Source organism: Ambystoma mexicanum, chromosome 11, assembly GCF_040938575.1.
Source record: "Ambystoma mexicanum isolate Mex_15411 chromosome 11, UKY_AmexF1_1, whole genome shotgun sequence".
NCBI classification, from domain to species: domain Eukaryota; kingdom Metazoa; phylum Chordata; class Amphibia; order Caudata; family Ambystomatidae; genus Ambystoma; species Ambystoma mexicanum.
Genome location: NC_090934.1, coordinates 484,683,763 through 484,710,418, shown reverse-complemented (window position 1 = coordinate 484,710,418; position 26,656 = coordinate 484,683,763). Strand labels below are relative to the sequence as shown.

The window sequence follows — 26,656 nt, the reverse complement described above, 5'->3', positions numbered from 1 at the left end:
AAATAGTCTCGATCCTCAGGATGCAGGACTCTCCAAGTGTCCACCACATCTAGGGTTCTGAATAATTTAAGTAATGCTGTTGCCTAGCTGAAATCTCTACGAGCCGAAGGGTGTGATTTGTCTTTCAGTGGATTAGGGACTCTGTTGAAATCTCCCCCAATGATAGTCTGGCTCTCAGCGAATTGTGGGAGGGCCTCTTCTAGGGCTAAATAGAACTCCCCTTGTTTGTCATTTGGTGCATAGACCGAAATAAGTGTATAGAGTTGGCCATAGATCCAGCATTTTATTGCTACGAAGCGGCCCTCCGGACAAAGCAAGGAGTCTAGGATTTGCGGTCTGAGGTCCTTGGCAAATAGAATTGCCGCCCCACCCTTCTTTGTGCCGGTTGATGCCAAAAATTGTAACGGAAATTGTCTATCGCTGAGCCAGGTGAAATCTGCTGGCATCAGATGAGTCTCTTGGAGAAAGACTACGGAGGCCTCCTCGTTCTGTAAGCGCCGCAGCGTGGATTTCCTCTTCTGCAGGGAGTTCAAGCCTTTGACGTTTATCATCAGGAAGTTCAGTTTTTGGTGTGGAGGGGGGGGCCTCCTGGACATTCTCCGGTGCTCGGAGCCGATCTTGAAGGGGAGGGTGTTGGTTCTCAGTCACCATCTAAAGGCTTAGCCTTGGCGCAGTTCCCCTGTGGCTGGGTTTTGTAATCTCTCCAACGGTAGAGTAAACTTGTGATAACGTGGGGGACCGTTTTTTTCAGCTCTGCCTCTCCCATGGCCAAATCTGTTTTCCCAGCCAACAGGGCTAGGACCGAACAACCTAACTGAGTTCGCCTCCAAGGGTAGATTGATGGCATACTCCTTGGAGTGGGATATGGGCCACTCGGGGCCCGCAGTATCGTTGTTTCCATCTTTGATTCCGGTGTCGGTCGTTTTACGACCATTGGTCATGGCAGATCTATCTCACCTTCCGGCGTCTCTGCGCCTTGGACCAGGTCGGTTGTTGCTGTTACTGGGGGGGCTGGTTTGGTTCCTCCGGCGGGTGGCGAGGATTGGGAGTTGGCAAGCTCCCCGGAGAGACCAGGTGCAAAATGGACTCTGCGTCTTCCAGGTGGCTTATTCTGCACTGGGTTACCTGATAGGTGAAATGGAGAGTAGTGCGGAACAGCCATCGGTAACGGATCTGCTGGTTCTGCAGGAATAGCGTTAAGGGTTTGAGGGCTCTGCTCTTTTGCAGGGTTATCAGGGAGAAGTCCTGGTAAATCTGGAGCGGGGCACCCATGAATGACAGCCCATCCCTGGTGCGGCTTATTGCCGAGATGGCCTCCTTGGTAGCGTAGAAGTGGACCCTAGTTAGCACGTCCGGCGGAGCATCCAAATCTACCCCTAGCCTTGGGCGCAGCCTGTGGGTGCGATCTAGGGTGAGTTGGGCCTGGTTGGTGAACGGGAGCAGAGCTTGGAAGAAGTTGCCTATATATTCTGGCAGCTCTTTGTCTTGTATGGTTGACGGGACCCCTCGGATGCGCAGATGTAGTTGCGCCCTGTTTTCCAGGTCCTCCTGCTTAAATTCCAGCACTTCGCTCCTGTTTTGCAATGCCTGAATCTCACGCTGCATTTCTATTAATGTTGCATCATGACTCTGGGTCAGGTCCTCGACCTCTCCCAGCCTCTGTTCCGCCTCTGTGAGTCTTTGATCCGTTTGGTCCATCTGCATGGAAAGCTCTGCCATGTAGGATCTAAACTCAGCTTTAAAATCTTGCATGAAGGCCTGGCTATCTTCCTTGGTAGCCAGCTTTCCCTGCTCCTCGGGGAGGGGGGGGGGGGTCTTCTGTGGGGTGAGTTTGCGGGCTGGGGGCTCCGGTTTCTTTGTCTTGTCCGCTGCCAGCAGCATGTGAAAATGTCTGAACTTTTGGTTGCTTTAACGAACTTCGTCATCATGCTTAACATTTGGTTCGGTGACTCTTGCGTCTGTTTTGGTTCCGCTGGGGCAGCTAGCCGGTCTCAGAGGACCCCTCTATATGGGGAAGAGGGGGGGGGGGTCAGCTGACGTGAGGGCTTGGTTTGGGGGCTCTCTTGTCGCCGGGTGATGCCGAGGGGGTAGCCCCAGCTAGGGTTTGCTGATGGTCCGAGTTCCACCTAGGGAGGTTTCAATGAGCTGATCTCCAGGCTCCAGACGTGGTGGGAGGGGGTCGGCTGCTAGGGCCAGACCCTCAACGCCGCTATCCGGGCTCAGATGGAGGCGGGGTGTTCTTTCCTCGCAGCGAAGATTGACCCTTGGATCACCGGCGAGATGAGGGGGGGAGAGTGGGCCAGGGCACCCCAGGAAGCAGCCGGGTTGGAGGGCTTTGTGGGAGCTCACCCACCGGGCATCAGCAGGGCTGGGGTCCCGCTGGAGCCGTTGTGTCGCCGGTGCAGGCCCTCTGGTGAAGCGCTGCTTGGGTAGTGCAGTCCAGCTAGGGGCTTCTGGAGGGCCCAGGAGGAAGGCTCATAAGATACTGCCGCTGATGGTAGGCCCTGGATTGTCCATGGTCTAGGGGATGTGGGCTGGGGCGCCCCAGGAAGCAATCGGGTTGGAGGGCCTAATGAGAGCCCAGCGCCAGAGTGGTGACAGAGCCACTTGACGCTCTGGGCAGCATCTGCCACCCAGAGGATCCACTGACCGGGAGTTGCGTGAGGGGACTTGATAAGCGGGAGGCCGTGGGTTATGCTCCCTCCCCGCTGCCAGGAGGCCGCTTCTGGAGCCCCCCCTCGGTGTTGCCGCTATGTCCGCCTCTCACCCCCTGTGGGCCTCGCGGGGTGCCTGATTGGGGGAGTCCGGGGCGCAGATCCCGCTGCAGGGTTCTCACCTTCCAGGCTGCAGCTGGCTGAGAGCTGGGGAGCTGGGTGGCCGCCGGCCGCAGGAGGCTCCAGGAGATTCAGGCCAGTTCCAGCCCCGGGGGCGTCGGCTGGATCGGAGTTCAGTGGCGGGGTCTACGGCTCCCCGGGGCCGAACCCCGGCCCTCGCTCCGGGTAAGAGAGGGGGAGGGGGCACCCTGTCACTCGTCTCGGCGTCCGTCTCCGTGTCTTTCAAGGGGGGTCTCCCTTCACGTCCCTCTCTGTCGGGCGGAGTCGGCTTTTCCCGCCCGCCATCTTGGAAGCGCCACTCTGGGCCGGGAGGTGTGGGCAAGTCTAGGCCGTTCCAGGGCTACTTGGGGAGAGGGGGGTGCGGTGTCATGAAGCCCCTCTAAACTGCAGAAGGCGCCTCTGCCATTCTCGTTGCCTGTGATCCGGAGATCACTTCTGTTCGACCGCGGAAGATTAGTTTATGGCTGGATGCCGCGGGTCCTGAACGGAGGCCATCAGAGGAGCAGCCACATCGCTGGCACTCCTGACCACGCCCCACCGGTTTCCATCTTTTTATCCTACTCCACATCCTGGGAAGGAAGAGGAAAGACTTCCTAGGCTTGATCCTAGACGTGCACTGAGCTTTTACATCTCCAGATAGGTAAGATTACCGCAGGATGACCAGTTATTTGTGGGCTATTCAGGTCACAAATTGGGACTGGCCGTTACCAAGCAAACTATATCCAAATGGCTGATAACAATATTGGAATGCTACGAACTGGCAGGTACAGATCGTCCAGAACACCCAAGAGCTAATTTGACATGGGGCATTGCAACTTTGTCTGCCTTGCAGAGGGCAGTTCTGATAAAGGATAGATTTGCAGCTGCCACATGGCCTTCTGTGCACACCTTTACTAGTAATTACAGTTTAGACTCTTCCTCGGTCCAAGGTTCTGAATTTGTAAAAGCAGTGTTGCATTCAGTGCATACACAACCATAAAATACTCATGACATACCCATTTCTACTCCCACCTCCAAATTACGTAAACTTCGTTGGGAGTGTATCAAAGATGAGGAATGCATGGGTGGACACAATCCTTTTGAAGAACAAGTTACTTGCCCCTGGTAATGTTCTTTCAATTGGATGTTTCTCTTGCATATTCCCAAACTACCCCGCAGTAGAATTTTTCTTGCGGTTGCAGTCTACACTCTCTCAGGGGGAGTAACCGTTGAACAGAAGGTAATGCTCCACTCGTAAACAGGGAACTGAGGCCGAAGGGTGCAGCGCCTGCTACATATACCTGCAGTGACGTCGAGACGGAGGCCTCCGAGGGACATTGACTCGACAGGCATTGATGCACAGCACCCCCTGATGAAATCTTTTTTTTCGAAGCAGCAAAGCTGTGATATTTGTAATACCTGGGAGGAACATCCAGTCAAAAGAACATTACCAGGGGCAAGTAACTTGTTCTTCTCCAGCATGGGGTCTGGCATGGATTCACATGCTCATGAATATTCCCCGTCAGGCTGGGAATCCTCAGTAAAGAAAAAAATCAGCATCAGTTTCATTTCTGATCTGTCTTTCTTAGTAGTAACCAATTACTGGTCTCTGTGTCATACTGCCCCCAGCCAATGACTGCCCTCTCTGAGACCCACCCATGGCATCCATCCTCAGATTTTTACCGCACGTTCAAGTGTTGGGAGTCCTCGTGCTATAGCTCTCGAGCTTTTACTGCGTTTTGCGCTTTTTCAAAGAGGGTTTAATCGAGCCTCAAGCTCCACCGTTCCTACTTCCGATCAACGGGGACCCGTTTCGGATTTATCTACGCCCCTCAAGGGTGAAGTTTTTGTCCAGTTACGCTTCTTGGAGGATTCCAGAAGGTTCTGAGGCCTACCTCGTGGACGAGAAGAACATGGCCCAGGAGAAGGGAAGCTCCACTCCCGGCAAACTGTTCAGGATCTGCCCTGGATGCAACCTACAAAATGTGTTCAAGGAGGATGTGCATTCGAAATGCCTTTACTGCCTCCACAAGGACAAAATTCACGTGGAGAAGGACACTGCGTTTTGCTTTAACATGTCGGATCGGACGATGAGAGATCGCCGGACCCGTCTCTCCAACTGGCTGGAAGGCAAGAGCCCAGCGGGTGAGAAGTAGTAGTCCGAGCGGTCTTCTAAGTCCTGCGAGGGTGCCCCGGCGAAGGGGGCCCAACAGAAGGCAAAGCACTACGAGTCCGCAGGCACCGGGAGCGCCGACCGGCGGGTTCCTCGGCTGCCAGGCAGGGCGCACCTTCACCGACATCATCAACCGCGAGCCAACGCTCTGGCTCGGGGAAGAGAAAATCAGAGAACCCGGCTAAGCTTCTGGAGAGGTCCTGGTCAATCTCGGAGGAACCGGCCGAGGGAGAGTGAGGCGGTGACCCTCCCCCTAAGGTGAAGGCCTCAAGTGCACACAAGGCGGCAAAGGCGTTGATCCACCCGGCTAAGGCCTCTATCGAGGGAGTCGCTGCGGCACTGGTGAAGCCTGTGGAGGCTATCCCAGTGGAGGCGACCTCGGGGCCCAGAGTTTCCCTGCCCCCGTGGAGGGAATCCTCTTTTAAGCCCATCGAGAAGACCCCCATGAAGACCCCGGTGGGAAAAGAGGGGGGGGCGGCGGTGACTGTTACGGACACAACCTCCGAGGAGGAACTGGCCGAGAATTCGGAAGAGGCCCAGCCCCACAGGAGGAATACTGAGGAGAGGGACAACGAGAGCGAGGGTGGCAACGACGACGAGGTTCCCTTCGAGGAACAACTGTCCCTCCCGGTACGCCTGTCGCAACCCGAGCCTCAGGACAACTCGGCGGCCATTTTGACAGCAATCCAAGCCTTATGCATGGAGATGAGGACGAGACTGCCCCTACCCCCGGCGGATGACCCAGCTGTACCAGGTCCGTTGGGAAGCCCTCCGAACAGGAGAATTCATCCAGTGCCCCTTCAGACCACACAGCCTTCTCAGCCTTTGTCACCTTCCCTGATCCCGAGGGACGACATAGGAACGGACACGGCGGGGACGGAAGACGACGGCGGTGACGACAGGACTGGCCTCCCGTCTCCGATTCCTCGGGCGTCTCCGCCTGACGAGATTGGCTCCTTCCACGCCATGATTGCCAGGGCATCAGAGCTTTTTCAACTCTGCCCTGAGGAGAAGGAAGGTTTCCTCTACCAACGGCGCGAGGCCAAGAGGAAGACGGTCCTCGCGGTGCCGTTGCTGGATGACATCTGGGACGAGGGACTTGCCCTCCTCAAGAACCCGTCCACGACACCTGCCAAGAGGGACCGGTACGAGAAGAAGTACCGGGTCCCCGACGCAGCCCCGTTGTGCCTTAGGGCACAGCCGACCCCGGATTCGGTTGTCTCAGCAGCAGCCAAGAAGAAAGCGGGGGGGGCATCGGCTTCATCCTCATCTTCCCCACCGGACGGCGAGGGAAAGAAGCTGGACGCCGTGGGACGACGAGTCATCTCGGCGGCGATGACGATTATGTCGGCCAACGCCCTAGCGATTGTGGCCCGCTACGACTGGGAATTGTGGTGCAAGATCGCCCCCCTGTTGGACCTCCTCCCGGACGACAAGAGGGCAGAGGCCCTGGCGATCCTACAGGAGGGTGAGGTGGCGTCGGACCACATAACTGTGGCCACTGACATTGCCGACACCGGTTTCCTCCAGTTGGGCAACAGTGTTTGCCTTTGACGGCAGGGGTGGCTCAAGGCGACGTATTTCCGCCAGGACGTGCAAGCCAAGGTTTTGGACATGCCCTTCGACGGGAACAATCTGTTTGGAAAGACTGTGGATGAGTCGCTGCAGGCCATCAAGACCGACAGACGGCTCGAGCCTTGGGAGTTCTGCAGCGACGGCGGCCGCCCTTTCAGAACTCCGGAGGCAAGCAATGTCCCTCCAAAGGATTCGGCGGCGGCTCCTCGACCTACCGTCCGGCGCCCGCTCCTTGTCACAAGAAGCCTACAGGGGACGAGGCAAGTCGGGTGGATCTCGCTGTCGTCGCCAGGGAGGCCAAGGCGGCAAGGCTGCTTCCAAGCAAGACTGAACCGGCCGTCGCGTCGGGCACCCACCGAAGCACCCCGGTGGGAGGCCGGCTGACAAAGTTTGTCAGCGTGTGGAAGTCCATCTCCACCGACCGTTGGGTGCTGGATGCCCTGGCCCACGGGCACACTCTGGAATTTCTAAAGAAGTGCCCCCGCCTTTCTCCCGTGGCCAGGAAGGAAAACCACGCCCCTCAACTACTGTTAGAGGTAAAGGCGATGCTCAAAGGAGCCATCGAGCTCGTCCCAAAGAGGCGCCGGGGCTCTGGAGTATACTCAAGATACTTCCTCGTCAGAAAGAAGACAGGAGGTTGGCATCCCATCCTGGACTTGCATCGGCTAAACAAATACATCAAGGCACAGAAGTTCCGGGTGGTCACCCTCCAGCACGTGCTGGGCCAGCTGGAGGAAGTCGACTTCCCATCGTCGTCGGATTTGGAGGATGCATACTTTCACATCCCCATCCTAAAAGGACACCGAATGTTTCTCAGGTTCGTAGTCCAAGGGCAGCACTACCAGTTCAAGGCCCTCCCATTCGGATTGAATTCGGCGCCCAGGGTGTTCACCAAGTGCCTAGCACCAGTGGCGGCACGGCTGCGCCTGCAGGGGATCCACGTCTACCCCTACCTGGACGACAGGCTCATCCGAGCAGGGACAAGGGAACTCGCCATAGATCACACAGCAAAGACCGTCCGGCTGCTCACAGACCTGGGATTCTCCATCAACTTCCCCAAATCCCACCTGGGTCTGTCGCAGGTCGCGCTGTTTCTGGGAGCCAAGCTCGATACAGTAGCACAGTTGGCCTCGCTGTCGGAGGAAAGAACGCAGGCCATCCTGGGCAAGGTACGACGTCTTCTGGCCACGGACGTGGCCAGAGTGAGGTCCATCAAGTCCCTTCTCGGGATGATGTCCTCTTGCATCTATCTGGTGCGCCTGTGCAGGCTTCTGATGCGTCCTCTGTAGGAGTTCCTCGACGCCCGTTGGACGCAAGCGACGGACAGCTTCGAGGACAAGATCTCGCTCAACGAAGTATTCCGCCATGCAATTCGATGGTGGGACACCCACCGCGCATCTCGCCGCAGGCACAGACTTTCAGACCACAGCATACCAGGTGACAGTGACGACTGATGCCTCCCTGGAGGGGTGGGGAGCGCACAACGGAGATCTTCACGCGAGAGGCCTGTGGCTCCCGGAGGAGAGGCCGCTCCACATCAACATACTGGAACTCCGAGCAGTGTTCTGGGCCCTCAAGTATTTCCTCCCGTCCCTCAAGGGCAAGGTGGTGAGGATCTTCACTGACAACACCACCACGATGTACTACATCCGGAAGCAGGGAGGAACCAGATCCCCAGCCCTGTCCAAGGAAGCCCAGGATCTGTGGCACTGGGCCGTTGCCCAGGGGATGTTCCTGGTGCCTTTTCATGTAGCAGGGATAAAAACACCATCGCCGACTCACTCAGCAGGGAGCTGCGCTCGTGCCACGAGTGGGAACTACGCCAGGATCAAGTGGATCAACTCTTCCGGCGATGGGGCAAACCCCAAATCGACCTGTGCCAGAGGTTCGCCAGCAGGTTCCCCCAGCCGAGGAGCATGGGCGATGCTTTCTCGTTCCCCTGGGTCGGCCTGTTACTGTATGCCTTCCCGCCGTTGCCGCTCAGGCTCATCAACCAACTCAAGAGGTCCCGGTGCAGGATGATCCTCGTCGCACCGAGGTGGCCGAGACGGATATGGTTCCTGGACCTTCTGGACTTGTCAGCGTCCCTGCCAGTCAAACTATCGACGGACGCAGATCTTCTCTCCAGAGAAGGAGGCGCCATTCTTCATCACGACCCGGAATTGCTGAACTTGCAGGCCTGGCTCCTGCAGCACTAGAGTTTGGAGGGTACAATATCCCGGCTGACTGCAGAGAGGTTCTTACAAAGGCCAGGGCGTCCTCAACTCTTAAGTGCTACGGACACAAGTGGAAGAGGTTCTCTGTCTGGTGCCGTGCACAGAAGATTAACCCTCTATGGATTACAGCCCCTCAAGTGCTACAGTACTTGCTGTCGCTGGCCAAAGCTGGACTAGCTCACACTTCCATCAAGATACATCTGGCAGCGGTTTCCCGATACACCAGAACTGCAGGACGGTCATCCCTGTTGTCTCACCACCTGGTGAAGGAGTTTACGAAAGGACTGTTCCGATCGTTCCCGCCGGTGAAGGCTCCAGCCAGGGCGTGGGAGCTCAACGTGGTGCTGACCAGGCTCATGGGCCCGCCATTTGAGCCTTTGCATTAGGCTCAGTTGAAGTTCCTGTCGTGGAAGACAGCGTTCCTTGCGGCCATCACCTCTGCACGACGCGTGGGAGAGATTCAGGCCCTTTCCTGCAAGCCTCCATACTTGACTTTCCACGAGACGAGGGTGGTACTGAGGACGCACCCCTCCTTCAAGCCCAAGTTGCCGTCAGACTTCCATCTCAACAAGCCCTTGGTGTTACCAGTCTTTTTCCCGTCGCCTTCGTCGCCGGCCGAAAGGACTTTGCACTCGCTGGATGTAGCTAGAGTGCTGAAGTTCTACGTGGACCGAACGAAGAGTTTTCGGAAGACATCACAGCTGTTTGTGAACTTTGGACCTGTGAACCAAGGGAAGGCTCCTATTTCCAGATGGCTCTCTGGCTGCATCATGCACTGTCATCGGTTGGCAAACCGACCGTTGCCCGGCCGTCCAAGAGCCCATTCGACCAGAACGATCGCTGCTACCACGGCATTCTTGTCTGGTGTGCCCCTGCTGGACATCTGCAGGGCTGCTACGTGGAGGTCGACGCACACCTTCACGAGATTCTACTGCGTCGACCGGGATTCCAGGGAGGAGTCCAGAGTCGGCCAGGCAGTGCAGCGCAACCTGTTCGCTTAAGGTGAGCCTGGTGAGGAGGGAAGAGATGCTTAATGTTGAGTTTTATGTAATGCTTAATGTTGAGCCTTTCCCCCTCCCGTGGTTGTGCATGTTGTGTACTGCTATATATTCTTATATTCATGAGCATGTGAATCCATGCCAGACCCCATTCTGGAGAAGGAACAAGTTACTTACCTGTAACTGTTGTTCTCCAGCATGGGTCTGGCATGGATTCACATGCAAACCCTCCCTCCTGCCCCTCTGCGGCTCTTCACTTGGTCATACTGCCACTTTACGTGCTACCAAATCTGAGGATGGCTGCCAGGGGCGGGGTTTAGTGAGAGAGCAGTCATTGGCTGGGGGCAGTATGACCCAGAGACCAGTAATTGGTTACTACTAAAAGACAGATCAGAAACTAAACTGATACTGATTTTTTCTTTACCGAGGATTCCCAGCCTGACAACAGAGAATATTAATGAGCATGTGAATCCATGCCAGACCCATGCTGGAGAACAACAGTTACAGGTAAGTAACTTGTTCCTTCTCCGCTAAACTAATTACTGAGCTCTGGGTCATATTGCCCCCCAGCCAATGACTGCCCTCTCCCTAAGCTCCTCCTCTGGCAGCCATCTTCAGATTTTTACTGCACGTTCAAGTGTTGGGAGTCGTGTTTTGCTCTGAGCTTATCTACGTTTTTCACGCTTTTCTCAGTAAAAAGTTTGATATTTGCTAATAGAGCCTGTATGCTCTTTCTCTACATCGGCCGGCCATCGGGGACATGTTTGTCATTGAATTTCATTGCCCCTAAAGGGTTGAGAATCGTTGAAGTTTCATTGAAGATTCCAGAAGACCATCTGGCCTACTCCGCACTCCGGACCATGTCTGAGATTCTGGACCATGTCGGAGGAGAATGTGGGAAGCTCCCTGTTCAAGCTCTGCTCCAGCTGCGGGCTGCAGAATGTGTTTGTAGAGAACAAACACCTCCAGTGCCTCTGTCTTCATCCGGATCACAAGGAAGCGGATTGCAAAATCTGTCTTGGGTTCTCCAAACGAACCGTGATGGATAGTCACAGTAGACTGGTGGTGTGGCTCGGCGCCAAGGCCTCTGCTCCGTGCGGGAAGCAGTGGCATGCCTCACTCAAGAGCGGGCTTCTAAGTCCTTTGAGTGCGCTCCATCCGTGGGGGGCCAAGATAAGGCCAAGCACTGCAAGCTTGTTTCCGTTTGAGGCACCACGTAAGTGGGCCCCGCGAGGGGCAGGGCGCACTCCTCTTCACAATCTGCCTCCAGCCATCACTCCATCTCCTCCTCAAAGAGGAAATCACCTAACCCGACGAAGCTGCCGGAAAAGCCAGAGAAGAGGCGGCCCAGGCGAAGTCATCCTCGACGATCGAGCTGGTGGTGGCCGCCGTCTCGAAGGCCAAAAAGGCTGACCCAGTCAAGGTAGCCCCGGCGGTTCCCAGAGTATCCCCACCCCTGAGGCGGGAAGTCCCTCAGCCAAGCCGGTGGAGAGGACACCGGAGAAGAGGAGGCCATCCCTAAGCCCGAAACTGACCCCTCAGGATACGTGGGGGGGGTGGGAGGAGAAGAGGCCTCAACCGTACACCAGGGCACAGATTTTTCTTCCTCGGACGAGGAGGAGCAGGTGTCCATTCACATGGTCGAGGAGGAAGTGGGGGGAATGATGGCTGAAACGCGAAAGGGGACAATGATGGAGACGGCGACGCTGACGACGGTGCTGGGCCCAGTAGCCCTACCCCCCGACACGCCTGAGGGATGGATCAGTGGACATTCTTTCGACCCAGCACAGCCTGGTGTCGGAAATCCAGATAAGAATGCCAGTGACACCTCCTGCACCGGCCCCACCCCCAGTGACACTGGTCCAGCCTCCGGCGAAATAGAGGCAGTGGCCCCCTATGCAGCTGCATCAACCTCCACATGTGCCCCCCCCCCCCCGGGACACAGTGACTACAGACACGGACGACGATATGATCACAGCGTGTGGTTGGCCGCAGCCAAGGGCTTCTCCCCCAGACGAAGTGGGGTGGTTCCATGCCATGGTCGCCAAGGTGTCCAAGCTCTTCCAACTGATGCCAGAAGAAACCAAGAAGAAAGGTTTTCTATATCACCTGCGCATAGCCAAAAGGAAGACCATTCTGGTGGTGCCCCTCCTGGCTTTGATGAGAAACCCGGCCACAGCCCCAGCCAAGAGGGATAGGCTGGAGAAAGTACTGGGTGCCGGAGTCCGCACCCAAGTGCCTACGTTCACAGCCTTCTCCGGACTCGGTGGTCTCGGCGGCAGCAAGAAGGAAATCCCTCGTCTTCATCTTCCGTTCCGCTGCATAACGAAGGGAAGAAGTTAGATGCCATGGGAAGAAAGGTGATCTACTCTGCGGTGTCAACAGTCAAGGCAGCTAACACACTTGAATCCTGGCCAGATACGGCAGGGAGCTGTGGTATAAAATGGCCCTGCTGCTGGATTTTCTTACAGACAAGCGGGTCAAGGCGCTTTCCATCCTGCTGGAGCGGGAGGTGGCGCCGGACATGCCATCACGGTGGCTCCGGGGGTCACAGAGACAGGGTTCCGGCGGATGGGGAACGGTATCTGCCTCCGTCATTGTGGCTGGCTGAAAGCCACAAACTTCCATCAGGAGTTCCACACCAGGGTGCTGGACATGCCCTTCAGCGGGAACAATCTCTTCGGGAAGGCTGTTGACGAATCATTGCAGGCCAGTAAGGCGGACACAGAGACTGCCTGGGCACTGTTCAACAACACACGGCCCTTCCTTTCGTACCTCCAGTGGGAAGTCTCTTTGTACCCCCAACCCTCCTGGTCCACGACCCAGGAGGCCTACAGAGGCCGTTCCAAGGCTTTTGGTGGAGGAGTCTGACGACGTTGCTCCCAAGGCCTAACGCAGGCCCCGAAGCATTATTGAACTGGCCAGGATGTCGGGGCCCCCACCCATTCACCCCAGTGGAAGGCCGGCTGGCGGGCTTAGTCAGCAAGTGGAAGATGATCTGCACCGACCGATGGGTGCTGGACGCTCCCTCCCAGGGATAAACTCTATAGAGTTCCAGGAGAAGTGTCAGCGGATACCTCCGGTGGCCCGGCCAGAGCAGCACATCCCTCAGCTCCTGCAGGAAGTATGGGCCACAATTCGAAAAGGGGCTATAGAGCTGGTTCCAAAGCTAGTCGAGATACTTCTTGGTAAAGAAGACCAGGGGCTGGAGGCCCATTCTGGACCTGCGACGTCTCAACAAATACCTCAACTCCCAAAAATTCAGGATGGTCACGTTGCAGCACATGCTTGGTCAGCTGGAGGAAGGAGACTTCTTGATGTCGCTGGATCTGGAGGACGCATACTTCCATGTCCCCTTCACAAGAAGCATTGGATGTTCCTGCGCTTCATAGTACAAGGAAGGCACTACCAATTCAAGGCCCTCCCTTTCGGACTGAAGGCATCGCCCAGGGTGTTTACGAAGTGCCTGCAGCAGTGGCGGCCCATCTGCGTCTTCAGGGGATACACATGGCTCATCCGGGCCGAGTCAATGGAAGTAGCCGCCGAACACACAGAGGAACGTCTGGTTGCTGACGGATCTGGGGTTCTCTGTCAACTATCCAAAGTCCTGCTTGATACAATCGCAGAACGCACCGTTCCTGGGGCCAGGCTCAACACGGTCTCCTGCCTGACGACCCCCTCAGTGGAAAGGGTAGTGGCCATACTGGGCAAGGTTCATTGGCTGTTGGCACTGAAGACCGCCACGGTGCAGACCATTGAGTCGCAGCTCGGCATGATATCGTTGTGCATCTACCTGATCTGGCTCTGCAGGTTTCGGATGCGACCCCTTCAGGAATTCCTGGACGCTCGGTGGATCCAAGTGTCTGGAAGCTTTGTAGACAAGATTGCTCTTGAGGAAGAGTTTTGTCGAGCGATAAAGTGGTGGGGCGTGCGCTCAGACTACGCTGGGTGGGGGCATGGGTTTCCAGAGCCCGCCATACCAGGAGACGGTCACGGACGTCTCCACACCAGAGGCCTGTGGCTGCTGGAGGAGAGGGATCTCCACATCAATGGCCTGGAGCTGAGGGCAGTGTTCTGGGCCCTCAAGTCTTTAATTCCGTCCCTCACGGCCAAAGTAGTGAGGGTCTTCATGGACAATACCACCACAATGTTCTACATCAGGAGACGGGGGCACCAGATCCCCAGCACTTTCCAGTGGTACTTGGCTGTCGCCCAAGATATGTTCCTCATCCCTTTTCCCCTGGCGGGAGTCAAGAGCACCATCCCCGACTCCCCCAACAGGGAGCTGCACTCCTGCCATTGGTGGGAACTTCGACGGGATCAAGTGGACTGCCTCTTCCTCAAAGGGGGCTGACCCCAGATCGATCTGTTTGCAACAGTCAGAAATTGGCCAGAAGGTTCCACCAGCCGAAGAGCATGGGGGATGCGTTTTCCTTCCCGTGGGAAGGCCTCTTCCTGTACGCGTTCCCTCCATTGCCTCTCCTATTGCAAGTCATCAATCAACTCAGTGCCGATGCAGGATGATCCTCGTCGCCCCGGCGTGGCAGAGGCAGATTTGGTACCCAGATCTTCTCAGCCGTCAGTCACCCCATGTCAAGCTCAGTCGTCACGGATCTGCTCACTAGGGAAGGAGGCGCAATCCTACATCATGACCCAGTGTCGCTGTACCTGAAGGCTTGGCTCCTCCAGCCTTGGAGTTTGAAGGGTACGAGCGGCTGGCGGACTGCAGGGAGGTCCTTGCCAGGGCAAGAGCGCTGTCGATTCTTTTTTGTTTTTTGATTCTCTTTATTAATTTTACAACATGTTAAACTCAAACCCCCCTCCCCCCCTTTCATTAAGGTCAGGGTCTCGCCCCAGTCTGTTGCAAATTTGTGAAGGGTATTCTACATCGCATAGGTGGCCCATTCTAGCACCACCAACTCCCAGATTTTCCGTAGCCATTCCTGTATGGTTGGGAAGGCTGGCCCCTTCCATTTTCGGGCAATAAGAGTCATTGCTGCCATTGTCATAACTACCCTTGCCTTCATCCTGCCCCTGGTTTCCCCGTTACCCCTTCCTCTTCCATGCCCATCAGGACCCGTTGTGGGCTCCTGCCGGTCTTTTCCCCAAATGCCTGCGCTTGTGCCTGTAGCATCTGCTTCCAGAAAGGCTTGATCTTAGGGAAATCCCACCATATATAAGCTGCCGTTCCCTCTCCTCGACACTCCCTCCAACACTCCGTTGATATCTCCGGGTATATATTATGTAGGCAGGCTGGGGTATAATGCCACCCATACAGGATCTTGTACCATGCAACCTGGAGTTGCGAGGCCCTCTCTATCTTGGGTATTTGTCTCCAGAGCTTTTCCCTTTTCTCCCTTTGGATTTCCAGCCCCAAAATCTGCTCCCACCGTTGCACATATGTCCACGTTTCTCAGGGAGAGGCGTCCTCCAATATTCTATAAAAGTTCGAAAGAAGGCCCTTGGAACTGTCTTGGGTCAGTAAGAATCTTTCGAATGGGGTGGTTTGCCTCGTCGCTGCCCTTTTTAATGTCCCTGTTCATTATCCAATGTCGTATTTGGAAATACCTGTGCTGTTCCCCTTCCCCTATCCCAAAGTCCTGCTTACATTCCAAAAATGTACAAACTCTGCTCCTTAAACATGTCCGTCATCCGCCTACACCCACCTTCTTTTCATGTCCTAAATGTCCCCGGCTCCATTCCCGGAGTGAAGTCCCTGTTGCCAAAGATCGGTGTGAATGGGGACAGGAAGGTCGTGATTCCCTGTGTCTTCACAACTTTGTCCCAGGTATAGGCTAGAACTTTGGTTATAGCGCTCTTGTAAAGTTGTGCTGGCCTTAGGTGCTTCGGCAACTACAAGACCTCCCTCAGGTTGTGTTGAGCGACTGCGCTATCCATCTTAGTCCATTGTTTCTACTCTTCCCCCGAAACCCACTCTTATCATCCAGAGTTGTGCCGCCTCATAAGAGTTGCAAGTTGGGAGGTGCCATGCCCCCTTCTTTCTTGGGGCCCTCAGCAATTGTCGACTGACTCTTGGCCTCTTCCCTTCCCACACTAACTTGCTGGTTATTTTCCCCAGCTCTTTAAAGAAGGTTAGCAGAATGGCCAGTGGGATGGTCTGTAAGAGATGCAGCAGTCGGGGCAACGTGACCATCTTCACTGCTACCATCCCTCCCAGCCATGAGACCCTCAGGTTCCTCCACTTTTGAAAATCCTTTTCTATTGCCAGTAATATAGGTGGGTAGTTTGCCTCCTACCATCTCCCTAGTGTTGGGGTGAGTTTTATCCCCAGGTATCTAATCCCCCCGGGGCTCCATAGATGAGGTGAGGCCACCTTGAGCTCCTCCCGGCCCACTTGGTCCATCGTCGGGTTTAACAGTTCCGACTTTTTAGTGTTGATCTTTAGCCCTGAGACCTGCCCAAATCTACCCAGCTGGTCCCCGCAAGTTGCTAGTGATTCTTTGGGTCTGGTAAGAGCCAGGAGCATATCATCTGCAAAGGCCGCTACTTTGTTGCCTGTCCCCAAATGTGATGCCCTGGATTGACTCTGCTTCCCGCAAGTATGACTTGATCTTGTGCCCCAGTGCTTCCCCTATAGTCACATTTCTAAGTAGCTCCCCGGGAACTTCAATTTCCATAACCCTGCCGTCGTCCCTGGAATGTCAACCTCATTAACAAGATTTTATGATCCGCTATCCCCTGAGGCCCCACCTCTACTTCCTTCACTCTCCCTACCAAACTTGCTGATAGCTATATGTAGTCAATTCTTAACTGTGTTCTGTGGACTCCAGATAGAAATGTCTCCCCCCTCTTTCCACTTCAGGGCTCGCCACACATCTCGTTACCCTGCTGCCTCGAATCTGTCCCATAGATGGGGCAATGCCACTGCTCCTCCATAGCCTCTCCCGTGGATAGTTATATCTCGTCCCTTATGCTAAGCTAGATTAAAATCTCCCATCAGGATGATATGGCCCCTTGCAAAGTCATCAAGTGTCTTCAATGATTCTTTCAGGAAGTGTTCTTGTTCCGAGTTTGGTGAGTATACTGACGCAAGGGTGTAGTCCCTCCCCTTGCATTCCCCTCTGACTATTATGCATCTCCCTCCCTTGTCCGCATGTGTCCTTGAGACTCTGAAATCCAGGTTGGCTTTGATTGCCAGTGCGACACCCCCCTGCTTTAGTTGGACCCAACGCCTGAAATATATATTAGGGAATCTCCCAAGTCTAAGCCTCCCTGGTGTTTATTCAGGAGATGTGTTTCCTGTAAGGCTAGGAAATCTGGTGCTGTTGCCCTCGTAATTCTCTCCAGCTTTTTCCTTGTCAGAGGGGTGTTCAACTCTCACATTATGGGTCGCCCACTTGAATGTATTGTGCCATTTTGGTAATTCTTCGTACCCTACCCTGACACCCTTGTGGTTTGCCCCCTTCTGTCTCGTACCCCTTCCCTGGCAATCCTCCCATCTTTTGGCCTACGTCCTACTTGCCACTCTCGTGTGACTTCATCCCTTCTTTGATCCTCCCTTAGGTTTGTGATATCCCCCTTCATCTTTTACCAGTCCCTTCCACCATCCTCCTTCCCCTCCCATCTATCCCAGGCCCCAACTTTGGGATGTTCCCCTCCCCTGTTCCCTTCTGTCCCCCCCCTCCCCACCCACAAGATCTACCGCTCTTTCTGTTTCCATTATGTCTATTATGTTCTGCTCCCAGTCCCCCCTAGATGCTGTATCTTTCTATGTGTCCACCACCCCCATCACGACTTTTATTTGTACTGTGCCCCTCCCCCCTTGACTATTCTGCTGTGGCCACGGAGCCTGGTTCCTCCGCTCTTCCTTTCGGGTGTGGGTCTCTCAACGGCGCCCTCCTCCTGTGTCTTTCCCCCGCTATCGACCACTCCCATGGTCTAGGCTGCATTCTGTCATCCTGCTGGTGGGGGGTGGGGGCTCCCCCTGTTGATCACTTTGAATGTCCAGGCGAAGCTGCATGCGGGGTTGTCACCCTCTTTTGGACTCCCTCCCACTCAAAGACCAGCCCGAAGGGGAAGGTCCATATGTATTTTATGCTTCTTTTGGCAGTTCCTTAACAATTGGGCTCAAGGCGTCGCTTAACCAGGGTGTTATTTTCCAAGTCCTGATATAACTCAATCTTTGTGCCCTTATACTGCACTGGTTCCTGAGCTCTTGCTGGTCTTAGGACTGCCTCTTTTTGGCCGTATCTGGCAAAGGCCGCCAGTATGTCCCGTGGGCTCGCATTTGGGCTTTTGTTTTGGCGGCCCACTCTATGGATGCAGTCCAACTCAATTACACCCAGATCCGGCTCCCCCTATCAGGGCCGCAGAAATCCCTTGTGCCACCTTCAAGTTCTTATCTTGGACCGATTCTGGAAGAAGCTTAATTCTAACATTGATCCTTCGAGATGTATTCCCCCATATCCTCGAGCTGCAACTCTAACGCCTAAATGGAGCAAAGCAAAGCGCAAATAGCCTCACTGTTCGCTGTGTTCTCATTGTCTACCTCCTGTAGGCCCCCCTCTCAAGAATGTCAGTGTGCTTCCCCCGTTGCCTGTTTCATTTCCCCAGGGCTAGGTTAAGATCTGAGCGCATTAGCTGAAATTGGTCCTGAAATGTCTTTGCCAGTGACACCTGCAGTGTCTGTATTTCCCCCCGGAAGTCCTGTCTGGTCATCGATGCTGAGGTCTCCTCTACCTCTTGGTCTTTCCTCTCGGCTGCTCGCTCCGGGTTGCCCTTTCCCATCTCTCTTGATGCTTCCAGTGTGGAGAGGGTGATGCCATGTGCTTCGCCCAATGGCGGGGCCACCTTCAGTGGTCTGCCTCCTCCCTCGTTTCTCCCTCCTGATGCAAAATCTGTCAGCTGTTTTTTTTTAAGGCCCTCTATTGCCCAGCTCAGATCTTCTGTGCTCCTCCTGCCGTTCCCCCCAGTAACCTCTCTGCTCCTGGGGCGTCCCCTAAAGGGTGCGCTTGTGCCGGTGCCTGCGCAGTCTTATTTGTGCCTGAGGGCCTCCTTCCTTCTTGGCTTCCTGGGGGTTACTGTCGTCTGAATCAGGACCTGATTGAGTGGTATTGTATATGTAGTTCCCTCTGGGATGCTTTTGTTGTATTGGCCTTTCCCTGATATTGTCCTTCTGACTGCCCGAGTGGGGACTGTGTCTTGGGCTGTTTTCCGTGTCTTTGATAAGGGGCCCTTCAGTGGGGTCTGGGCCCGGTCCCGCCACCACGCCTAAGATGCTCCGCCTCGTCTCTTCTCCTGTTCCCTGGGCGGTCGGGAATGCGGATGCCCAGTTGTAGGCCTCTGGGAGGGGACCCTTCTATAAGTCCTGTTTTGCAGTCCTAGCTCTGGTCCTTGCTGGGGTCTTATTTGTGGCCCCTCGCTTTGCCCCCCGTTGGGGTGTGCCACTGTTATGCCGAGTTGGGGGGTGGGCTCTCTTGCCTCTACGGCCCTGGGATTGGCCCTCAGCCCGCTCCCAGCAACTGTATCGGTGGATCCCCCTCTCACCCACTCCTATGAGGCTCACCTTCTGGTGTTGCGTGCACTCTGTTCTCTCCTTCCTGTGTTCTTCTCCCTTCTGCCGAGGGTCCAGTCACACACGCTGTAGCGGGGCCCGGGCTTCCTCCCCCAGGCTGGGTGGGTCTCGATTTCTCCGCTCCCCCAGGTCCGGTGCACCTTTCCTGGTCACGCCAGGCAATTGCACTTCTCCCGCTGGCTGCACTCTCATGGAGCCTCTGTCTCCGGGGGTTGCTTGGAACGTGCTTCCTCGGGTCAGCCTTGCCGTCTGCGCCTGTTCTGAGCCTCGGCTCAGTGTACCCGGAGCTGAGCTCGCCTGCTTCAGTGCTTCACCTCTCGGGATAGGCAGGGGGCCGGCGTGCCCAATTGCTTCTTGTGCTTGTCTTCGTGGGCCAGGACAGTCAGCCACTGCTGCTTCTCTCGATCGTCCGCTCCCCTCTTTCACTCCGGTGGTGCTTGTGTGGCCCGAGGCTGCTCCCCAGTCTTTTCTTCCCTGGCACCGCAGCACTTCCCAGCCATGTCGCTGGAGCCGGTCGTCCCATGCCGCCGCCTCACATCCCGCGGGGAAAATTCACTGCAGTTCTCCTCTCCTCAGCTCAAACTTGAGGGGTCCACACACTATTTCTCTTTGGCCTCAGTTCCTTGGGGGAGATGGATCCCAAACACACAGGGCATGAGACTGGGAGCAGCCGCTGACACGTCTATCTGGTGTCGGCAGCCATCTTGGAATCCCCGTGCTGTCGATTCTTAAGTGCTACGGGCACAAGTGGAAGCGTTTCCTGACATTGTGATGGACACAGAAGATCAATCGTCTGAGGGTCACAGCCCGCAGATTCTGCCATACTTGTTGGCCAAGGCGAGGCTAGCGCATGCCTCTTTCAAGGTGCATCTGGCGGCTATTTCCTGCTACACCAGGTCTCCAGGACAGTCTTCTCTTTGGTCACACCATCTCATCAAGGAGTTCCTCAAAGGACTGCTTCATCGTTCCCGCTGGTGAAGGCTCCTGCCCCGGCATGGGAATGTGGTACTGACGAGGCTCATGGGGGGGCCCCCCCCCCTTCAAGCCTATGCATTAGATCCCTCTCAAGTTCCTCTCATGGGAAACGGCTTTCCTCGTGGCCATCACCTCTGCCAGGAGGGTAGGTGAGATCTAGGCCCTATTTTGCAAACAGACTTATCAGACTATTCACAACACGAGGGTGGCGCTACAGACGCACCCCTCCTTCATGCCAAAGGTTTTGTTGGAATTCCACCTCAACGAGTCTTTGGTGTTGCCTGTGTTCTTTCCAAAACCTTAGTCGCCAGTTGAAAGGTCTTTGCACTCGTTGGATGTGGCTCGTGTGCTGAAGGTCTATGTGGCACGCACAAAGAGTTTCCGGAACACGTCTCAACTATTCATGAACTTTGGTCCTGTGAACCATGGGAAGGCCTTACCCAAGGCATCCATCTCCAGGTGGCTCTCCGGCTGTATCACACACTGTCATTGGTTGGCAAACCGGCCACTGCCCGGCTGTCCAAGAACCCATTCCACCAGAGCGATTGCTGCGACAACAGCGTTTGTCTGGTGTGCCCCTGCTGGACATCTGCAGGGCTGCTATGTGGAGGTCCACGCACACCTTCAAAAGAGTCTGCTGTGTCGAAAGGGATACCAGGGAGGAGTCCAGGGTCTGGCAAGCAGTGCTAGGCAACCTGTTTGCTTGAAGGTGACCCTGTTCTGGAGGTAAAAGCAATTGCTTCTGTTGATCCTTGCCACCTCCTGTGGTTGTGTAATGTTGTACTGCTATGTATTCTTTATTCATGAGCATGTGAATCCATGCCAAACCCATGCTGGAGAACAATAGTTACAGGTAAGTAACTTGTTCCATATACATCATCCTTCAGTACCAGAGCTCTATTGTAGAGTAAACATCTCACTGTTGTTTGCAAAATCCCCCCTCCTTTCCCCAATCCCCTGACCTGCTGCTTTGTCCGGTTAGTGGTGCACTTGTCTGTATCCGCTCCTCAGTGTCCGTTTCAATGCAGGGTCACACACACTGCAGACTCTAATATCAAATAGAGGTTAGTGCACACAACTTATTTGCTCCTTACGAGTTATTGGAAGAAGGCGTGATGCAGTGTCCTTGTCTGCTTACAGAGGTTTTTTTATCTGCAGACACTGGCAGACCTTAGCTGTCGGGGCTGGTCTAAGATTGACTGCAAAATCTGATGGAGCTTCTGCAAGGTTTTTGGAGCTGATACAGAAACTTGGCCTAAGATCATCTGTGGAGTGATGCATTCAGTGTTTGTGTGTCTCTTTCCAGGATTTAAGCTGGGAAGCGCATTCCCATTCAAAGGTTCAGACACCCGTCGACTTGTATGATCTGGGTAGATTCTGAGACGACCTAGCGATAAGACTCAATCGGGAAATGTCATCAATTTTGACCATACAGTTCTGTTTTCCTTGTGCTGCATTTGGGATTTCGCTGTACTGGATTTTTGAAAGTTGCTCACCCTGGGTTATCACCTGTACTCCAAATAGAGAATTATCACACAGGGGAAAACAGGGTACTTGATGTGCATGGACCCTTAGAGGCTTAGGGACTCTCTGCGGCACATTACATTTGCCTCCCTAATTGGGACTCAATGGGACAATGTCGAGTAAGGTCAGGGGGAAAAAGGCAAAAAAATCATAATGCCATGTCACCAAGTCTGTCTAGCACTTTCAACTTCACAGATTGCAAATGCATATACTAGAACAGACTGCAAGTGTAAATGCCAGTTTAGTTTTGTAACTTGCTTTCCATCTTCTCCAGATCGCTTCAGCGAACATTGAACGAGTTGAAAGAGTATCAGAAGCAGCACGACCACTACCTACGGCAGCAGGACCTTTTGGAGAAACACAAGCTCATCCAGGAAGAGCAAATCCTGAAGAACATCATTCATGAGACACAGATGGCCAAGGAGGCTCAGCTTGGTAAGTCTACTTGACGACCAGAGGTGGATAAAACTGGGACACTGGCATAGCAGGCCACAATTACAGCCCAATGTAGCCAAACCTGATACACAGCTGCATAGCAAGGCAGAGTACATTGTAGAATGAAGAAGTGAAACCCCTCTACAGAACACACCAGGGTGGAGCAAAGTGCGGACTAAGGTTTGGAAATGCTGCAAAGCAGGCCAGGGCAACACGCGGTGTGGACACAATGGGCGATCTGCATATAGGCCAGCGCAAAATGCATCAATGAATGGCTTTAGGTGGAAGCATAGCATGTATTGCATGTCATTATGCAATGCACCGTGAACATGGACCTTGCGCTATAACAGGAAGCCCCAGACAGACGCCAAAGATCTACAATCCTTGTTTACGACGCTGTGTAAAGTACATTAATAATCATTGGGATGCTCCATCCTCAACAAAGCTAGCAGAATGTACATAAGTGAGATGGACAATGCATTTGTTGGAGATGTAGTCAAGAATGTTTGTTGGATACTGAGACTAGCATCTCAATTCAAGCACATAATTAGTCCATGCTGATGGCATAAGATTAGAGCTGCACATTTTTTGCCAGATTGTACCTGACCGTAATGTTCGCTAAAGCTTTTCTAGGAAACCTTGCCTCCCTTCTTGCTGTCTTGATTGTGCCAGATCTCCAATATCTACAGCCTGAGATTCTCAGAGGTTGTTTGCTAGCCAAGAATCTTTAACACAACACTGGGGGACTGGGCATTCTTAAGTTTGGTCCTGCACCTTGATTTTTTTCTGATGCACCCCATCCCTTGGACTGTTGCAGACCTGATGCAAAGCCTACTTTGTGCAGATGGACTTTCGATATTGATAATTTCTTTTTTTAATCTTGGATTATAAATTTTGTACCTTGTCTTTTACTCTTTTTAGGTGTGGATGAGCTGAGGCACCTATCGACCATGGCAGCTGTGAGTAATGCAGCTAGTCCGGCTGTGTGGCCTCTATCAGACAAAATAACATATTATGAGATACAGCTATGCCTAAGTAGTAAACACTACAAATGGTCATGTGGAGACAAATATACAAACATTTGTGAAAACATATCTGAGAATCTAGTTAAGTTAAACAATCAAAGCATTTTTATGTGGTAATAGCATCTTTAATAGGCAGACAAATTGGCCAGTGCATTTCGGATCATGCTAGGTCTTTTGTCAGGGCGAAGGGTGTAGAATGAAAAAGAATAAAAATAGCTAAGTGAACACCAAAGATCATGAATACTATCTGATGTGAGGACGGTTCTAAAAAGGAATTCATGCAAATGTACCTGGCCTAAAAAAGTGCCAATGGTACCACATATGGTTAAAGGAAATGTGCCACACAAGTCTGAAAAAATATTTAAATCAGCTCAGGAAAAATTGAGTGAAATAAAAAATAAGGAAAAATGAACATGGCCACAAAACTAAAACTCGGGAATAAAAAGTAAAAATGAGACCAATAGTGCTACAAGACAAAGTAGCGAGACATACTTACGGGCAGCAGGAACCAACAAACCAATCACTAAATTCACTGTGCTAGTCATTAAATATTCAAATTATTCTCTACAAAAATACAAAATGAAAATGGTAAGCTGCAAAAATACAAAATTAAAACGGTATGGATAAGGTCCAAATGTGATAAGAGATGTAAAAAGTAAGTAGACTTTCAGCAGTGTGTTGTGGTGAGTGGATTCTTACCAGTGCTATGGCAACAGGATGTTAAGGGCCTAGTGTAGGAAACCGCAAAAGAGCTGTTGCCAAGCGTTGGGTGAATTTACCTGCTCTAAAGCCCGCTTCCAAATAAACACACACACATTAGTTTGACGTCATCAAAAGTAGATCCACTTTTTAAGCATTGGTTCTCTCCTACCTGGAATGGGGCAATGCACTTCTCGAAAGCCTCCCGTCATCCTCTCTTGTGCCCCTGAGAAGTGTCCTGCACGTGGCTGCACACCTCAAGGGTCTATGCAGATACAACCACATCACTGCATGCACAAAACACCTTCAAGTCTTGCTGCATCATCTATAAGGTAGTCTCCCTCAAGTCACCCCGCTACCTCGCAGGGAAACTCAGCATCTCTGGCGGACCGTGCTCCACCAGAGTCCAGGACATGGGGAGACTTGGGAAAGGACCAGAAAACGATTTTTTTTCTGCATATGCCCGTAGACTATGGCACATTATCCCTGTCGGCATCAGAAAAGAACTAGAGACCCACCTCATCAAGGAGTGTGTCTTCCTCAACACCTAGGCCATCATGTCGGCCCTCCCGTCACCTGACTCTCTATACGCTGCCCGTCCCTCTCCTCCGAACCACCAGTACAACTTTACCCATCATCGGTGCCCCCACTGTATACTTGTTCTGTTACCTCTGAAAAGCACTCCGTTGTGCATCTGTAATGTTGTACACCTCTGTAAAGCACTCCGTTATGTTTTTGTATTGTGGTATACCTCTGAAAAAGAGCACTCAGTTGCTTTTCGAAGCTAGGTCAACACTCAATACCATAATAATAGCAATGAAAAGTAAACAAAAAAGCATGAGGGTGGTCCCAACAGGAAAACATTAGCAAAATAACCAAGGAAAAGGACAAAAAAAACAAATCAATAGGTGCGTAATAAAAGATGAATTAATACTAAAGTGAGATTCAAGAGCACACTACAAAATATAAAACAACGCCGTAACCTGAATCTCTGTCATATAAAGAAGTGTAGATAATGAGTGACCTCCATACTTTAAATAAATCAACGGAATGCTATCAGCCAAACAATAAAGGCTATCATCATATTTTGGCATGACAGTAGAATACACACATAACAAAAGTGATTAAGCACAGACAATCATGAAAGTGTCTTATAGCTGATCGTGCAATAAGCAGGTCCCTGTATGTATCAATATAGTCAACGTATAACAGCATAAAGTGGCTCTTTCACAAGAAGCAATGTAAATTCATGTAGTTATTCATGCTTCGAGGGTTCATTGTGTCATCTATGAATCCAAAATGCTTCTTTTTGCACAAGATTTGTGTGCATGTCACCAGAAAAATTGTCAATAACTACCAGAATTTGAAATCCTAAATGAGTTGTGAAGGGGTAAGAAGGAGATGGATTAGTAGTTGCCATTCTTAAAACATTTTTTTATTAAAATGAGAAAAAGGCCCATCTTTCCCTAATCCATGGGCTTCCCCACCTAACACAACTAACTAGGGTGCTCATTGTCAGTTGTGAAGTCCAAAGTAAACGTGTGTCCTCTGTCCAAAACAAATCTGTGCTGACCCCAGAGGTGTTGCTGCGGGGAGGAGGATTGGGGGGGGGGGGGCTTAAGGCTCTATAGCCCGGCTCTTTAGGTTGTAGCACCGGATAGAAGCTCAGGGACTACAACCAAAAGGCTAGCTAGCCCCGAGCCCCGACAGTCCCGACATTAGCGTAGACCCGGATCCTTTCCAGACCTAGCAATACCCCTGGCTGACCCTATTACTAATACTAAGTAAAGTCCAGGAGAATGACTCCCTTCTCCTGGGGTGCTTTCTCAGTGAGTCTATCAATGTATGATCTTCAGATAGTTCTTGAGTAATTCTTGTATTAGTTTGTTTAATTCACTTAAGTGAATTTTCCACGCTCTTTGGTCCCCTTTCCCTGGGCTCCTTAAGTTCCTCCATATAGATGCTCCAATACCTTGAGGGCTTTCACTCTCTTCTGTAAAGTTAAGTCTTTCTATGATTTAAAGCTTATGATTTGAGGATTATAAAGGTCTGCCGCTGTTTCCACAAAGTAAATTACTTTGATTTACTTCAAAATTAGGTAAGTATTTGTGGTTAAAAGGGGGATGGGGAGTGGTTTGGGTAAGGGTTGTAATAAAAGGAAAGGGGGATTTGTGGGGGAACCCCCATAAAATGAATTAAATTTCAAAATAAATTGGCAAAGCAATTTCCACAAAGTAAATTACCACAGAGTAATTTGCTTTGTGGAAATGACATGGAACCATATACACCTTCGCCTCAGAATCAAACTCAATCCTCTGATAATTTGTTTCACTCTTCTCATTACTTGGTCTTTCACTAGGACGAGTAGGCTGAACCCAGCAAAGATTCTCACTCTTTTAATTTTGTCTCACTGGGACGAGTAGGATGTGCTGGCAATCGTTATGTTAATTCCTAGATTTCTCGTGAATTTTATCATAGCCTTCATCAGTGTTCTCTCCTACTGAGACTAAGGGGGATTGCCACATTCGTCCTTTCGTTATGATGATCAGTTTGCTCTTGTTTTGATATGCATCTTTCCCGCGCTCCCCTTTACCTGAATTGTAATGGGGCCGTGTCACCAGGTAGGAGGAGTCCTTCAGTAGCCGAGTCCTTGTTTTCCAGGATGGCTCGGATTCTTCTTCTTCTCTC

At 52.7% G+C, this 26,656-nt stretch overlaps 1 protein-coding gene across 5 annotated transcripts in view; it reads left to right on the top strand.

Moving 5' to 3' along the window:
• Positions 1-26,656, top strand: part of TTC17 (tetratricopeptide repeat domain 17) — a 2,246,693-nt gene that overhangs the window by 712,139 nt on the left and 1,507,898 nt on the right. For all 5 annotated transcript variants that reach the window (XM_069623328.1, XM_069623332.1, XM_069623330.1 and 2 more), the window contains one exon: positions 22,084-22,244. In XM_069623328.1, the coding sequence (XP_069479429.1) occupies positions 22,084-22,244 (161 nt within the window). The remainder of the gene's footprint in view (positions 1-22,083; positions 22,245-26,656) is intronic.